At 48.4% G+C, this 17678-nt stretch overlaps 1 protein-coding gene across 4 annotated transcripts; it reads right to left on the bottom strand.

Annotated features, from left to right (window-relative positions):
* Window positions 1-12091: 12091 nt before the first annotated feature.
* Window positions 12092-17063, bottom strand: BAMBI (BMP and activin membrane bound inhibitor). 4 transcript variants are annotated; one of them, XM_033403511.2, is made up of 4 exons: window positions 16643-16782; window positions 13581-13682; window positions 13198-13485; window positions 12092-12805 (listed from the first exon to the last, which is right to left on the bottom strand). In XM_033403511.2, exons 3-4 carry the CDS (start codon window positions 13433-13435, stop codon window positions 12387-12389), a joined length of 657 nt encoding a protein of 218 aa, XP_033259402.1. In that variant the 5' UTR covers window positions 13436-13485; window positions 13581-13682; window positions 16643-16782; the 3' UTR covers window positions 12092-12386. The 4 variants fall into 4 exon arrangements, with proteins under 4 accessions (XP_033259402.1, XP_033259399.1, XP_004278691.1 ...); XM_033403508.2 differs by having other exon boundaries at window positions 13581-15051; window positions 16643-16777; XM_004278643.2 differs by lacking the exon at window positions 13581-13682 and having other exon boundaries at window positions 16643-17063.
* Window positions 17064-17678: the final 615 nt, after the last annotated feature.

Here is a 17678-nt window from a genome sequence, read left to right as displayed (position 1 = left end):
ACAACTCTTTTCATACTGCTTCACTTTAGTTCTGAAATATCAAATATTCATCTTCCTGTGAGAGGCTAAGTGTCACTGGACTTTGATTATTCTCGCACGGAATTCTACTCTTCCATGAGTTGAATTGTGTAAACAGTTACCTATGTTGTGATCACTGACTGTAATCTGAAAGGAAATACTTTTCAGATAGCGTTATAAGTAAAGTGAAGGAAGATGTCAAAGCACGACTGTGAAGAAAGCTGTTTGAGTCTCTTGCTGAAAAAGACACCGTCCAGATATAATTACAGTGTCTGAGTGCTACTGAGGCTTCAGAAATACAATTTACATGAAGTCTGACATTATATGACTTTGCAAAATATATCCTGATACTATTCACTGAAATTGTACCAGGAACCCCCTGTTCTTAGCTAAGAATTAAAAATCAAGACTAGTAATAAAGTCAACACATCTTTTTTTCCCTACGAGTGTGTCTATGTTTCCAAGGGGGGAAAACAATCTTTCAGGAAGGTTCACTAATACAAACTACAAAGGTCACTCAAATCAACAGGTTTCTGCCTCTTTTGGCTACAAGGGTGGTTTGTAAGAAGTAACCAGAAGTAACAGCAGATAAGGTTTTACTTTTACTGCCTCTCTCTGCTCCTCCCAAAGGCCAGAAAAAGGCAAGTTAAGAGGGGCCTCTCCTTATCTCCAGAGTGAGGGGGTCATCAGAGAGAAGAATGAAAATACTTTCCCCATTGCTGCCATAACAACACATAAAACATGGGCTCTTCCCTCAAGGAATCAAACCTCGAAAGACGAGAAGAAATTTCTCATCCCCCAAACCCCAGAAATAGGCCAGGCAGACAATTCCTTCCTGGCTCCACTGGGAGGGATGAGGTGAGACTTGGCAGAAGTAATGTGATTTGGGTTTCATGTGGTTTTGCCTTCCTGAAAGGTAGAGACCCCGTTTCATACAAAGTACCATTGTCCAGCTTCCATTCAGAAATAAAACGTTGTGAAACTGATTTTAGTTTTCTCACAATCTCTCAGGACCTATTAGGGGAATGTGGCCGGGAATGCAGTCCTAGGCAGAAATCCCTGTTCCCGGCGTCCGCCTTGGGCAAGCCATCTAGTCAGTTTCTTCCAACAGTGGGGTAGGCAGAAAAAGACCCCAATTTGCAATATTTAAATATTAAACACTTAGGTGTAGGTGAACAAGAAACATAAATATTTCTTCTTCTTGTTCTAACCATGACACAGCCTACTAATCTTAACATTTCAGCTAATTGCAGAAAATTTTCAAAAACAAAAGACAGTTTCATTGCTATATAATATTTGCTTTAAGTAGCGGAAAAGTACAAAGGTTAAGGTGATTTTTAAGCAGAATTCTAAGGTTTTTGTTTTGTTGCGTCATTTTCTTTTTCTTTCCTTCCTTCCTTTTTTTTGCTTGTGGTTGTTGCTGAACTTGTTTCATTTTTATTCAGGACATTAATAAAGTCACCTTGTTTGGTTCAGACGGTACTCAACAGTGCCGCTACCACTTCTGATAATTATACTGTTTGGACTTTTCTCTCTACCCACCTTGGCCCAAATTCTAAGCCTGAGGTTTTCTGTAAATGTACATTCAATTAGAAACAATACTTCAAACAGGTAATGCTTGTATTGGTGGAAAAAAGGAAAGATGGCCCTAACCTTGTTGTAAACCATGTTCTGTCTCCTTAAAGCAAATTCTATGGTTTCATTATAAATATTAGAGAGAGGAAAATGATTCAGAACCGATATTGAAAGAGTAATAGAACAAGAAGTATAAAAGAAATAAAAATACAGAAACACGAGAATCTTTCTCTTTATTTCAAAATAGTACCTTAACAGTGATTTTTATTTTATAGTGCCTTTCCCAGGGAGCTCAAAAGGCCTTGCTAGCCGTGCAGAATTCCCATAGCATACTTCTAAGGTGGGAAGGAAACAGTGTTACTGTGACTCTCATTTTACAAATGAAAAAAAAAGAAGCTGAAAGATGGCATGATTGACTCAGTCTCACTAGTCAGTGTGGAATTTCTGAACAAATGGCTTCTTTTTCAAAAACTAAGAACCGACTTCATCATAGTTGCACCATAGTGAACAGGGGCCAGGAGAACGATGTTAGCAGAGAAACAGCAGCAGCTGTGGTAGCTTTTATCGATCCCTGCGCTGTGCAGGGATCATCGTGCTACCCAAGGAACGGGCCAGAGCACGCAGGAAGGCTCTGCAGCCCCTCTCCACGGGCTGCCAAGGCTGCGGCCCGTCCTCAGCCAGCCTGCGGCCAGCACTGTCCAGACCCCACCTTGGCACAGGGCGTCAAGGAGCCTGCGGCAGAAGCCCGTGGGCTTTCTGGGGCGCACATCCCCACTAGGCCTGGCCAGGGCGGGGTGCTCACCCCCTCTGACATCCTGGGCTTGGCTTGAACCACCCTGCCAGGGGAGCCAGGGGCCGACAGCCTGACCAGCTGCCTCTGTGGGCCAACAGTTTGGCCAGAAAACCTGTAACATCTCATCCGACCAGATCCAGCTGGTGGTTCCTGGGCCTATGAATTCAGGTAGCCTCCAGCCACGGGGAGCAGGCACGCTTGGGAAGGCGCAGGTCTCTTCGTTTCTCCCGGCTCTGCCAGGAGCGCCCCCTTGGCTCCTTAGAGAAGCCTCCCGGTGGGTGTGGAAGACTTATTTCTCCTTCTCACGGGCAACGTAACAGGCTGGAGGGGACTGGAAATGGCACCGCAGAGAACCAAAGAGTGGCTGAGCCTAAACTGTTCTGCCTGCAGCAAGAATTAGAGCAATTATAACAGATTTCAGTGCAAACCATCAGACCAGGGCCCGGAAAAAACGGACATCCCCTTTTGTGATGAGCTCAGGGGCCACCAGAGAAACTGCCAGTGTGTCCTCACTCCCAGTGGTGCGGGTCACCTCCTTCAACCACTGTCTTGGCCATGAGGACTCCAGCTTACCTCTGACCCGCTAAGTGCACAGGGTCCAATCCTACATTATCTTTGGGTAAGGAACACCCACCAGGAAATGTAGGGTTAGATGTGTCTAGGTGAGGTTAATGAACATGTGATTCTTGAGTGTGAAGCCAAGTTTGTATCTAAGCAAGAGTCCAGTGTTCCCAGGCCCAGGCAGGCAGGGTGATCAGGCCTGGTCCAGCGCTGGCTGTGGCCAGCTTGACATCACGGCACCAGGGCTGACACAGAGCGCATCCCAGTCAAAGCCGAAGTGAAAGGTCTGTGTCCAGTCATATTACTGGAAGACAAACAGGCTAGGCAGAAAAGCCAAACCTAGAGACACGCTCACAGGAGAAACATGACATTAAGTCAGAGCAAAAGGGCTCGAAACCGGCCTGACGCAGAACCCAGAGAGATGGCCTGAGCTGTGGAGTGTCACAGACAGGACACCCCAAGCCTAGGGGGAGAGATGGGGGCCTGACGTTAATCATTAACAATGCAAGCCACATCCAAGCGGGTCTGAAGAAACAAGGGGCAAAAGACCTAGGATGGGGGGAACGGTTCCAGAGCTAAAGAGAGACGTGCTGCACCTGCCATCTGCCTCTCACACGCAGGCGGTCCAGGAAGAGGCTGGGACTGCTCGAAGGCGCTGTGTCGACGGACATGGGACCCACAGACAGAGCCCTGGGCTGGGGAAGCCCCGCTGATCTGTCAACTTCTTAAGTGACATGCCCACGAGGCTGGCCTACAGGAACACTCAGAGACACAGGACGACCGGTGTCACCACATTCCTCATAAGGAAAAATAAATGACAAATTGGTGGATTTATGATTGGTTCTCCTATTATCAAAGCTGCAGTGTGTTTTTTTTAATAAATTTATTTATTTTTGGCTGTGTTGGGTCTGTTTCTGTGTGCGGGCTTTCTCTAGTTGTAGCAAGCGGGGGCTACTCTTCGTTGCGGTGCACGGGCTTCTCATTGCAGTGGCTTCTCTTGTTGTGGAGCACGGGCTCTAGGCACGCGGGCTTCAGTAGTTGTGGCTCGTGGGCTCAGTAGTTGTGGCTCGTGGGCTCTAGAGCTCAGGAGCAGTAGTTGTGGCGCACGGGCTTAGTTGCTTCGCCGCATGTGGGATCTTCCTGGACCAGGGCTCGAACCCGTGTCCCCTGCACTGGCAGGCGGATTCTTAACCACTGCACCACCAGGGAAGCCCCTGCAGTGTGGTTTTAGGCCAACAGATTCCGTAGAAGCACAGATTCTCATGAGCGCAGTCCGCACTGAGCTTATGGAACCCAGGAATGGTCCGGAACAAAATCTTAACATGCCTCTCGCCTTCCTGTGGAGGTGACTCTCACCAGCTCAGCACACGGACCCCCGAGTGGCAAAACGGGGGGCCAGGTCACGTGCTTGTGCTACCTGGGCTCGAAGCTGTGGACTGTGGCTGGCCCCTCTGTCACTAGGTCAGCCAGGCAGACTAGCACATTCGGGAGGTGTGTATTCATTAACAGAATGTGCAAAAACAGGCATTTGTTGTCAGGGAGCAGATAACATGCCCTCCCTGATTATGGAGAGTGTTACACAATCTGCTCTGTGCTGATGCAGACATCATAATGGTTCCTAATAAGTAAACTTTTCCTACAAGGGATATTGTAGTTTCCATATTTTTTTCAATTAAAATGAAGTACTTTCCTACTGTCTTGAGCAAACTATAAACGTGGAAGGTTAACCTGCACAAATTAAAGACACACATACAAAAACGACGGTACGTCACTGGATCTTTGAAACTATCCAGTCTGTCTCTTGGACTGTAAAGTGGGCCTGTGGACCCCCGGGCACCTGTGCGTCTGTTCTAAGCATCGTGAGCGTTTATGAAAGAACACCTCGTCGTGATGGCTAACATTTACAACTCCACAAAGGATTGAGCTAAACCTTTATTTTCATTATCTTAGTTAATCCTCCCAACAGCCCAAAGTGCTGAGAACATTATTATCTTCGCGTGTCAGTGAGGAAACAGGGGTTAGTCAGGCTGAGGTCCCACCACAGGTAACGAGCCAAGTCGGGATGCAAACCCAGGTCCCTCGCAAGCCAGAACCGTACCGCCACGGCCCCCGAAAAGACGATTAAAACGTCCGGACGAGCACTTTGAACGACTGCTTTTGACTTAAGCAAGTTCCCACAAAGACCCACCTAGGGAGAGACTTCACGGCAGATCTTCTTCAAGCCCAGGAGGGAGGGGCCTTTTCCCAGAATAGGTGGGGAGAGGAAGCCACAGGAAATGGCCAATTTATTTTTCTCCAGACACAGTGTTTATGTGATGGATATTCTGAAGACAGGAGTTTTCCCCTTTCGGTCGCCTGCTGCTTTGGTGCTCAGGCCCAGCCGGGAGCAGGGGTGGAGGGAGCTCCACCACCGGAGAGCCGGCGGCTCCCGGGGGCCCCTCCGTCCAGGTCAGTCCAGGGACCAGCGGCCGCTTGCACTCCCGAAGGCCAGCGTGAGCGAATGAAAACGCCGAGGGTGTCGGTCACTGCTGGACTTCACTCACTGCTGAGGGCCACGAATAAGAGCCCCATAAACCTTCCCCCACCAGGAAGAGGCCGCGCTTCCCACGTTGGGATAAACAAACCGAACATTTCAAAGCCACCGGTGAGGTACTCACCGCAATTTGCATACAAATGCCAACCCACAGCCTCCTGTGGTTAAACAAGGTGGGTGAGGATGTCGGGGGTTACGGTCCACCTCTAGTGCTCGTCACAGGCCAGCGCCTGGAAAGACTGACCTCCTAACCCGCTTCACAGTCAAGCGTCAGGCCCCGGAAATGACCCTTGCCATTCAGCATCCCGCAGGGACGGACGACCCCCTTCAGACGGCCCCCGCCAGCAGTGCCACCTCCGTGCTTCGTCCTGCTGTGACATCGTAGCGGGACACGAAGAGTCGCAGGGGAGAGCCGCAGGATCGCTGCCACGGCAGATTCTGCAGAAAATGTGCCTTTGAAAATGCTGGCCGACACCAGTGCTGCTTTTGAGGAAATGGCGTTCCTCTTTTCCACACTTCACTCGTATTTCTAACAAACACTGCTGGCAGCGGGTTGACGAGCCAGGACTCATGGAAAATATAAATACAGGTACATATAAAATGTTTTTAAATAAATAAAAGAATATGGGACACTAGAAATAATATGAGGATTGGAAAGGCGTGAATGAACACCCTCTACACGTACATCTTAAATTTACCTTTGGTTACTTATCTATGCATGACTAAGTTTCTTAAGAGAAATTATATATATATATATATATAATGTAATAAACTATATAATAATAAAAAACAATGAAATATAAAATATCAACTACATTATGTATATTAATTATATTAACTAGTAATATATTTATATGATATAATATATTAATAAAGTTAATGTTATTAATGCTATGTTAATTATATCATATTGATTATATTAGTATAATATATAATGGTATAATAATTATATTACAATAATAAAAACTATATAATAATGTAATAAAAGAAAGCTATACAGAGTCTAAATTTATAAAACTGCAAATGGACGCACCAGAACCCCTTGGCTTTTGAAGTACGAGCATTTTCAGATGAAAATGCTGAACGTTTGAAGGGGGCAGGTAATTTATTTATAACTTTTGGTGTGTCCTTGAATAAAAGACACAGCAGACTATTCTTTGCTTTTATTATAGCATCTGGTCAGAGGCTCATTTCCAGGAGAAGAAAAGGAATTCGCCAAAGCTGCCCCAGTTGCCCCAGTTGCGGATGAAATAGCGTATCCACCTGCAAGTTCCAGATCCCTGAGCTCTGCGATGAGCACAGCGCTCGGGCGCTTATGCCTGACTCCTTAGAGAAACCATATTTGATGAAAATCTTGGATATTTAAAAATACTAAGATGAAAGTACAGCTCTTGGTTTCATGGTGGGGGGAGGATATACTTTCTGGTGAGAATCAGTTTCCTTCAATGAACCTGGAGGCTGTGCTAACATTAAAAGGTGGCTAGTGGATTGGGCCACGCCTCAGTGCTTTCTCCCTTCACTAGCAATCTGCTTTCCTTTAGGCTTCCCAGAGAAAAAAATTACACATCTGGGAAACTGTAGTCTGGGGTAGAGAAACAAACAGAAGACAATGTTTCTTTATTTACTGACAGTCTAAATTCAGATGCCTGTTGACAAGAAGCCTTGATCTGTCCTTCATCTCACTCTCTCCTTGGATTGTGGAAACCTACAAAGGTGACTGATGCTAGTTCCTCCCCACGAGGAGTTCACAGTTTAATCCCTAAATCCAGGTGAGAAATAGCCCATTCTCCAAGGCAACCGTGAGTTAAAGTCTATGGTATCAAAATTACATCCACTGCATTTAGTGAAAAAGGTTTCCACCTGAATGTCTAATGCTTGAAAAGGCAGAAACGGCTTGACGTGTGGTGTTTCTCCACTGTCCTCATTAGTCCCCAGGGAAATGCCAAGGGGAAGAGACCAGGGGTAAGGAGTTTTCTGTATTCCTCTTGGTTTTGACTGCTAACACAATTTTTGTCCCATTAGGTTTGTAACGCGAGATCTTTCAGAGTAAACCCACACGACAGCCTCTGACCTGATTAATTCATCACAACTAACACAGTCTTCAAGTGTCTAGAAACAAATCACTGACAAATTCCAAAATCTACTTACACGCCCCCCTGAAATCTGTTAAATGTACAATCACTCCAGGATTACAAAGACCATTTGGCCGCGGCATGGCCTGTGTGTATACATACCGTGTGTGATAAACAGTTATGCACTCGTCTTCCCAGGGTTCTGCTCAGGCTTAGTCCAATAGCATCTAATCTGCAAGATACAGGCAACTAAATGCAATTTGAAATAGCCCCCAGAGGCCATCTGGCCGCTGGCTACTAGGTAGACGAATCTCCCTGAAGTCTTGAGGAATCTCCTTAAATGCCTTGAGATGTTACCTAACTGCTCATTCAAAGTGTCTCCAAGATTGCTCATCAATACCCATCTGGTTATCCACATTCATATTCACATAAAGGGCAACGCTTGCGGCTGTCAGGTTGGTAGCCCTCCCCAAGTAACAAAAACTTCTAAAGGTTACAAAGCAGAACCACTGGAAAATTGCTGCCTTGCTGCAAGTAAACCCTACTATCTGGCTAAACTCAGCTCTGTCCCCCTTCCCAATTCTATCTCCAAATTTCTGGAATGGCAGACAAGCGAACGATACCACCGCACTGCAGAACCGTGCAGTGTTAGCAAATTAACAATTAGAGGCTCTAAGGCTGTGGTTAGTCTAAAACTGTACCTCAAATAAAGAGTTGTCAAAACTTGAAAGAGCATTTAATTTCATTATTGCATTGGATCTCAGATTCTCAGATCGAGGGTCTGTTTTTTTTGTCAGCAGTGAGGGCAACACCCACAGAATGAATTGGGTGGAAGGAAGGGAGTGAGTTGGTGTTGCAGCAGTTCTTTTTCTCCTGATGACTGTGACCCACAGAGTAATAACTAAATTAACTTCATCCAGGGAAATTAAGTAGATTGTTTACTAAGTAGGGCGCCCCCCGAAAACATTCACAAAGTCCTCCAAACCAGTGGAACCGCTGTATTTTGTCGGGAACACCTATGGGGCCAACTGTAATTGATAGTAGCACTTGCTCAGGATGCATCAGACACAAACTGTTCAAGCAATCCTGACGCACTCTGACACCTAACTTGGCTTTTGTGGTTTTCTCAATGGATTAAGCGCCTGGAGCAGTTGAAACTCTGAGAGAACTTCCTTCCGTCAAACATCCAACGGGATAGGTGCACACAATGAAAACGTTCCTATCAGTGCCGTCCAGATTATCGCAAAAGGAAACAATTACAAACCAACATGATCTGTAGCTAGGAGAGGCTAAAAGCAGTCAATTGAAAGTGAATATTTAAAAAGTTAAATCCAGTCTGCAGGCAACTGAAGAAGGGCTTGCAAACCTCAAACATGCAAAGATCTGAAATACTAAAGAGTAAAATAAAACTATCCACTGTATAAATAACAGGTATCAGTTCTCCAATTTTGAGGATTTGGTGGGGGCGGGACTTGAGTTCATCCAAGACTCGTGTATTAGCAGGAATACCGCCTCCTACACCTCGTCGCAAGAATCACATAAGGTGTAATTACAGCCCCCGTTGTGTGGGTAACTGAACTGGGTATCCAAAGAGCCTAAGTAATGTGCCCAAGTTCACACGTCTGGGAACAGAGGAGCACAGGAACCCAGGCTGTGAGACCCGCAAGTGTTCTGGACTGCTACCTTGGATGAGTTCAACCTCATCACACCACGTAGCTTTTGTATGTTTAAAGTTATTTGGGCTAAGAGACACAGAAGAGGAACAATTAGAGGCTCTAAGGAAAAAAAGCTGTCCTGGCCCCAAAAAGGCTAGTTCCAGACTCATGATACTAGACGCCACTGCTTTCAAGGTTTTAGTCTATAATCAAGCCATATTGAAACCAGATTTACAAGCTCTTCAGAGGAGAGCTTTGTGATTTTCTAAAGCAGACATGTTTGGTATTTTAGGAGGGAGGTCAAACCCCCTATGGTGCAGTGTTTTTAATAAAATCAGTTCAGCAGAAATTAGAGACACACCAGTCAATTTCTAGGAAGCCTCTGAGCCATTCAAAATAAGGGAGGAAAAATCACATAAAAGATGTAACCACGGACAGATCAATTTTTTCAAAAGGGGCAGAAATGTTTAAGGGGTGTACGTACAGAAACATCATGGCAAATTTGGTCCCATTTGTCTCTGGTTTGGGCAAATTTCCACTTAGAAAGGGAAAATTACTTTTGGGGGGAGTTCTATGTCAATATTAAACAAGGACCGTTCCTGGTAAGCCCAGCCGTGTCCTGACACCTCAGCGTAATGGCAAACATCTCTATGAGGGAAAGACAAACAAATCCATCACCATCCTTACATCACCGCATCAGCTAGGTCATTATTTCATGAAGGGTCCTCTATCTCCGCTCTTGGCAACCTCTACACTCTCGCAGGGAACCAAAAGTAGACACTATATTTAGTTCTTAGAAAAATCAAAGTGGAGAAACCTGCAATATTTTCGTCAAAAGTCCAAGTTATGTGCAGATCCGACTTTAAAACTGGTGGCAAGAACGTGTACAAATACTAAATAAGGAGATAGCAAAGGCAGAGGGTTTGTTATTACGGAAAGAGACAGGTCCTGCCTATTACGCGGCTACAACTTGAGGACACCCTGAGCACAGAGCCACCGTCCCACCAACAGGGAGGTGTAAACAGCCTCCTTTACGCAAGAAAGAACAGGAAGCAGCTCAGCCCAAACAGAACCACGTGGAGACACTTTGTATTCACCTGCCACTAAACTTCCCTGACCTTAGCACCAGCCCAGATGCAGGCCTTCCTGGAGGATGGAATTCACTGATTTCAAAGTGTTTCCAAGAGTATAAATTTCAATCCTTCACTGTTCTATTTATTTCCCAATGAATTCCTGAGTTCCTAGTTAACTGGTATTTGGAAGAAATGAGGTGAATAAAGAATAAGAGCGGGCCAAGCAAGGGAACAGGCCACTTCAGAGTCATGGGACTTGCATGACACGCTCCCTGACGTGAGGACGCAGAAGAGGCAAGAAGTCTTTCAACCTTCAGGCTACAAAATTACTGCAATTTGATCTAAAGCTTGGAAGAGGCGGTGAGGGTGGAAATTTCACCAACTGGCCATTTTGATCCGTTCTCTTCTCTTAGGTTTGGAGAGTTAGGCCCCAAAATTCTTTGACTCCCTCAAAAATGGACACACATAAAACGTAATACCTTTTATAAATTGTAAGTCATGCGTGCAAGAATTGTCAACCTCAAAAAGCACAACACGAATGCCATTTATTAAAACGCATATTTATTCCATAGCCTAATTTGTTTGGGGCTGTGGTCCACTAGTTCCTAAATAACCTAGGTATTCATTTTTAGACTAGTCATTTCAACTCAGGTTCTTCCACCAACTGGGCGACTGCACCTGTCTTCTTAAGGGACCCAAATTATACTGATCATAAAATATCCCAGAAAAAAATGCAAAAAATCCTTTAACATTCGTAAAAGAAAACCCCCATGTACTCAAATATGCAGGCTATAGGTTAATTTTTAAGCAAAAGTTTCAAATATACAAAAGTATTGAGAAAAGAACCTACAAATTATTCTCACATTTAAGATAGCAAAGACCCATCTGGGGGGAGAAAGTAAACAAATGTGGCATGGGTTTAAATTCAGGCTGGGCTGTATTGCCGAAGTCCTCCAGGAGTGGGAACACTGTTACATAGTGTGTTAGTGGCTAAAACCAAGTCTATTTGATTATATAAATAAAAGAATCATTTAGGGAGGAAACTGTTATTTAAATCTCGATATATAACGTTCACTCTTGAAAATCTTTCTAAAGATTGAGAAGTAAAAAAAATAATAATAACACTGTGTGGAAGGAAGGCTTAAAAACCAGGAACATGGTACAATCATGTTTGGCTAAATTTGGGGTCCAAAATATTAAATTAGGTTTGAGACAGAATAAACTGATGAATTAAGAAGTAAAAGTAGACAGTGACTAACTTTACCAAAACGAAGTTTCATTTAGTAAAAGCTTTTTTTCCTTTTTTGATCGGAGGTAGACACATTTAAAAACATATTCCAGAGCACCTAGATCAAGTTGCTAAATACCACTCTTTGCTAAGGCAACTTCCGAAATTGGTCAGTGATATCTGACCTGGTATAAATAAGTTTCTGATTTCTATTAGATGAAAGTTAAAAACCAGCATTATCCTCACCAAAAATTGTGGGTAAGACACTGAATGATGGGCAGTACACATTTAGAAATTCTCCACACTGTAAGAAAATGACACACGTGCCACGTAAGAAAAAACGAGATCTTGGTCTTGTTTAAAAAAATAATAAAAATGAAAAAGTTAAGCCAAAATCTATGGTTGAGACCCTACTCTGGGCGATGACGGGCCTTCATCTGTATCATTAATACGTAGTTCCTTACCCTTCCTGCTTAGTTTTTAATTTATGACGACACCGCAAAATTTCAGACAAAAAAAAAATATATATATATATATATATATTTTTTAACCTCTATGATAAATCAGGATGTAGGAGCTTACACAGAGCACACGTTCTTTTATTTAGGTACTCGATTCCAGCTCCCTCTGGATGCAAATAACCCTGGTAACAGTGTACAGAGTCTTCTCTTTGCTTTTTATACTTTTAAAGCAAATAATACATTTTGACTGTATTTAAGTCTGTGCAAATAATCCTTCAGAAGAAATATCCAAGATTCTGTTTGCAGAGGTCATTCTATCTCTCGAAGGTCATGACGCGAGTTTGTTTTTCTTCAGATAAAGTGCTCCCGGCCAGCAGAACTCAAAGGGCCCCAGAGGTCCAGTTCCGTGAGACCCCGTCATACGAACTCCAGCTTCCCGTGCCCACTGTACATGCCCCAGTGCACGAGCGACAGGATCCGGTCGTGGCTGAGGTCAGCCTGTCTCGTCTTGTCGCAGGTCAAACAGCAGTTCTCATGGCCGGTCACGGGCACCATGCACTCCAAGTCTAGCTTTGCCACCTGCCCCTTTTTGGAGTGGTGTCCGTGAAAGCTGTAGTGCAAACGCGACAGCATCTGCTGCCGCTGGTCCTGCAGCCTCTTGCTCTCGCTCCGCAGCATCCTCAGGGCCAACATAATCAGCAACACTAGGATCAGCCCCCCGGCGATGGGAACGGCGATCACCGCCGCCCGGAACCACAGCTCTTTGGAGGACGTCAGCTCCTGCACCTTGGTGATGAGGTTTCTGCTCCCATCATGCTGATACCTGTTCCCTTGTCCTAAAGGAACACAAGCAAAACGATCAAGCCCTCCTGGAGACGTTTGCGGGCACCCCTCCGTTTTCAACGTGGTACCCCATTAAAGAGAAGCTTACAATTCAATCAATATTTAGAACAGAAATGCTGCCAGTGTGGCAGAGAAGCTTCCAAAAACACTTGTTTTCGAACTGTCATTACTGATTAGTAATGGTCTCTTAGTGGCTTCAAAATGTTGGAAAAACAGGCAAAACCTATTACGCAGACAGACATCTAACGCTCACGCGGACACGAAAGCTACCCAGTAGAGATGCCCCTTGCATCCAGCTGTGCTTCTCCCTCTGCTATCCCCGATTACATTAACAACAAAATCAGTAGAGACCAGGCAAGGGCTCGGTCAGAGGGCTTCTCCCTACCTGAGGCCTCCCCCTTGGGAGGGGCGAGGACGTCCTGCAGCCCCCTGTAATTGCACATGTCCTCGTGGCAGCACTCCAGCGTGGGCGCAGCGCTGCCAGAGTGGTTGTGGACCTGTCTGGCTTGGCAGACATCTGCTGTGCTTGCGAGAGAGTCCAGGCAGCCGTGCGTGAGAGGGGAATTTGTGTTCTGAGGATCAAGAAGTTTGGAGAAGCAGGCGCTCAGCTCCGATTTACACATGTAACCAGTAGCCACGCAGTGGGCGGCATCGCAGTAGCATCTGATTTCACCTGCAAACAAGGGGAAACTGCATCAGACGGCTTCAGAGACCAGATAAGGCATCCACGTAAGCAACTGCTCAACCCCCGATCTCAAAGACACTCACTTTAGAGAATATTCAGCTGAGGGCTTCGAAGGGCAGTCCGCGTGGACGGGGAAAGCCCTTTGTGCAAGCCGGTGCTTGGATCCCAAGCCAGGGAAATATCATCTTAGAAATATATTAATCCACGTAGCAGAGAAAAGTTCAATTTAGGATAAGTTAGCGGATAATGAAAAATAACACTTTTGTTTCTGAAGCAAAATAATCACCCCCATAATTTCTCCCACCGTAAAAGGTAAATTACATTATTTACTCAGTTAATCCTACGCGACCGTACAACGTGAAACGCTACGCTTTGAGATTCTGTCAGTGTACGTATTCCATTGCAGCTGCTGAGTCGGTTACTACCTCAAAGGGCTGCACCGAGACGCAAGAGCCTTAGCTAACATCTCGTAAAGCTACTAACCAGAAACACAGCAATCTAGAAGTTGCTCCGGTCGGGGGGGCTGAAAACTATGAAACTGGGTAGCTATTTGCAACCTCTCTAGAAAAGGCAAACTTTGCCTATAAAGATCTCTGCATGCCGGGGAGCTTTTAGTCAGTATGCTGTAAAACAGGAACTAGGCACTTTACAATTAGTGGTTTGCTTGCCAAAGTCAGTTTCTTTCAGCCCAAATGGAAAGTCATAAAACTGGGAGCAGGGAGGAGGGGGTAAAACTGCAAGGCTCACCACCCCCCCCGCCCCAGACTCCCCAGTTTTATGTAATTCAACATGGGATCTAAAAGGGGAAACACTGAAACAGAAAAACCTCTGCTGGTTGAATGAAAAATCCTTAAGGAAACCTCAAATTTTTCTGTGGGAAGTGATTAAAAGTTTCCTTTATAAAACTCAGTTTGTGAGTTGCAAGTCACAGCGCAAGATCTGAGGCTTCCACGTCAACTTCTCGTTGAAATTATCTGGCTCTGGGAGCGCTCGCTCACACGCTATCTGACCCGGTGGACCGCGGCCACTGTCACCTGCCACGGCTGAAGCTGCTGTGAACTGAACTCGGGTACACACCTCTCCCCAGCTTCCTCCTCTGAAGTTCGGCCTGGTTACAGAAACCGCCGCCCTGAAATTGAACACCAACACCGACACGGGGCACTACCGCTTTACAAACCTCTTCCCAGCCTCGCCTTTCTTCCTCCCTCCTCCCGCGAGTGCCCGAGTAAGAGGTCTCATTTAACTATCTGTCCAAATTCCAGGCCACCGGACCGAGCGCTCAGCCTTCACCGGCATCTGCTAATGCTTCAGGTCTAAAAATGCAGCCAAGTAAACACAGATCTTTGGCAACCTGGGTGCCACCCCGCAAAGCCGGAGGTCTTGCTCCCGTCCTGTCCTGCTGCTGTCCCGGTCTGGGCCCAGGTCCCTTCTCCAGTAAGCAGGACCTTCCGGTCAGAAGCCTGCTTCGCAGCAGCTCTTTACTCCTTCCAAGGCTCTCGCTCTTTCGCATAAAGCTCACTGGTCTTAAGTGGTGATGACTGCAGATCCCTAAGTCTGACAATTTCCACAGACAGATTGAAAGTAGACATAAAACAGATTAAAAGTCAGTTTTGATCCCAGTCACTTCAGACCTCGTGCAGAAAAACAGCTGAACACAAGTAGAAGGCTGCCTCAGTGTTTACGAGAGCCTGTTTGAAAGACTGTATTTTCAGTGACCTAAAACAGTCTAATAAAATCTTGACAGGTAACTAGGAAAGCTCTAACAACTTTTTTTTTTTAAATTGGAGCCACATTGGAGCAAGTTGAATGGACTTTTGTGTTACTGTATTAAAACTCTATTTCTGCCGTTTCATAAAGTTTCTTCCTGTGGCACGTGGAAGGCCAGGAGGGGACTGGTATTTTGAAACAGGGAACAATGCTCTTCTGTCTGCCCCCCTTTCTAGTTACTGTATGTGGTGATTAAACAAAAATGTCTGCTTCAGTCCGGACGGCTACAGGAGAGACTGCGGGCTTCTTCCAAAGCGTTTGAAGTCCGCAGCAGTCAGAAACCTCTGATCCCCTAATTATATCATTATCAGGCACATAGTTTCGGTATCTGCGACTTATGTCAGCCGCAGTCCGGCCCCGTTTGGCCGGCCTTTGATAGGGCCAGGAGGCTCCCCTCTGCACCCCGCGAGGGCTGTTATTTAGGGTTGATTACAGCCTTCCTTGCAAAGTAAATAAATACTGTAGCACATCATCCTTGCTGGCCTGGCGTATCCTTCAACCTCATGCCTGCTACATGGCAATTAGAGGAAAGGGGGCGTGGGATGCGGGGTGGAGAAAGCTAAAAATGCTTCCTATTTTCTAAAAAAGTATCTGTTCGCAGAGCAAACAGCAGGGAGAGTTCCTGGCGAGGGAGGCTGGGGGACCTTGAAACCCAGAGGCAGTTGTTTGGGTTATTTCGACCTAAACGGCGAAAGCCTGCAGGGAAAAAAAGAAACTGACCGCTGCTTTTTTTTTTGAGTAGCGTTTATAAAATATGAGGTGAGTGGGAAACACGACCGCTGACAGAGCCCCCACCTCCCAACCCCTGAGAAGCAACACAGCCCACACTCCTGCACACACGCACACCCCTCGGACGGCACACACGCTCGCGGGCTCACAAGCACCCTCGCTCGAAGACACACACACACTCACGGACAGAGACACTGCAATACAGACACGCACTCGCAGCAGAGACACACTCAAATACAGAGCCGCGCAGACCACCGAGACACACACTCACGACGGAGACGCGCACACGCGGGCACTGGGCGACGGGGGCGGGGTCCGCCGTCCCTCCCGGCCGCCTCCGCCCCACACTCGGGCCCCGCTCCCCGGCTGCAGCGATCGGAAGTTCACGACGGGCCGACCTGTACAAACACTGACAACCACTCGCCCGCAGGCTGTCACTCCACCTCCGCGCGTCGGGCCCGGGACACCCGGGGGCGGCCGCGAAGCCACCGCCGCGACTTCTAAGGACGGGCAACTTGTCGCGACCTGCGGGCCCCGCGAGGGAGGCCACCTCTCCCGCCGCTAACAAAGCCCTGGCGGCGGGCGCCCCGGGACCCCGTGGCCCTCCCCGGCGAGCGCGCGCCCAGCCGGCTGGCCGGCGGGCACCCACCTTTGGTGAGCAGCACGGCCATGGCGCAGAGTTCGAGCTGCAGCCAGATGAAGATGTAGCTGGAGTGACGATCCATGGACGCCCCCCACGGCCGCGGCGCCCCCGCCGGCTCCCGGAGCCGCGGCGCAGCTGCAGCCTACGGCTCCCGGCGCGTGCAGGGCATGGGTGCTGCCCGGGGCGCGGGGCCGGGCCGCGGCCGGAGCATGGAGCGCGGCTGGAGGGCGCGCGGGGCAGGGTCCGACTCCGCAAGGCGCGCTCCTCCGCTCCGCCCGCTCGGCGCGGCGGTCGGAGTGGGCGCCCGGCTCCGTTCCCCGCGTTCGGCTGGCCACTCGGCGAAGGCGCGAGCGCCGGAGCGCGCAAACACCGCCCGCCGCGAGCTGCCGCCTACACCCGCCCGGATCAGGCCGGCTCCTCGCCGTAAATAGCGCCCCGCGCTGGGAGCCGGCCGGCGCCGCCCCGCCCCGGCCGCGCCGGCGCCGTCCGATTGGCCGCCAGGCTCCAGCCGCTCCTCCCGCAGCCAGGGGGCGGGGCCGGGCGCGGGCTGAGGGCGCTGCCCCGCGGCTCCGAGCGGCGCCGGCGTCTGGGCTGCGGAGGGCGCCGGCCGTCTCCCGCGCTCCCCCTCGCGGAGGCCGCGCGCCCGTGACCTTCGGGAGCGGCTGGTTGAGCCGGGCCTCAGGCCATGCCTCGGGCCCCCGCCTCCGTGACCCTCACTGCGCTGCCTCGGGCCGGCGTGCGCCAGCGCGTGGCTTCCTTGTCGTTCCCCGAAACTCGCGAGTGACCCGCGCGGCCGCCTTCGGACCCTCCCGTCGCGCGGCGCGCCTCGGGAGCTCGGGGGAGCGGGGGCGGCCCCCGGCGTGGGCCCCGCGGGCCGGCGCGCGCCCGGGGAGGGCGTCCGGGCGGGAAGGGGGCACGTTCAGCCCTCCCCCCGCCCCTTCCGCGCGTCCGCCCAGCCGAGTGATCAATAAGGCCCAGACAGGCTGTCGATCTGCAGGGGCCGCCGAGTTCTCCCGGGTAGACGGGACGAGTAGCCGGCCAC

Source organism: Orcinus orca, chromosome 2, assembly GCF_937001465.1.
Source record: "Orcinus orca chromosome 2, mOrcOrc1.1, whole genome shotgun sequence".
In the NCBI taxonomy this organism is placed as follows: domain Eukaryota; kingdom Metazoa; phylum Chordata; class Mammalia; order Artiodactyla; family Delphinidae; genus Orcinus; species Orcinus orca.
Note: the sequence above shows the minus strand (reverse complement) of the source record. Positions and strands in the feature narration are given on the sequence as shown.

What these genes read in the sequence shown, in the direction of transcription:
- BAMBI (XM_004278643.2), bottom strand. Translation starts at nt 16,718, where the DNA reads ATGGATCGTCACTCCAGCTACATCTTCATCTGGCTGCAGCTCGAACTC. An exon ending in GGCCGTGCTGCTCACCAAAG is followed by an intron (nt 13,486 to 16,642) that starts GTGGGTGCCCGC and finishes CCTTGTTTGCAG; the next exon opens with GTGAAATCAGATGCTACTGC. An exon ending in TCCCAAGGGGGAGGCCTCAG is followed by an intron (nt 12,806 to 13,197) that starts GTAGGGAGAAGC and finishes GTGTTCCTTTAG; the next exon opens with GACAAGGGAACAGGTATCAG.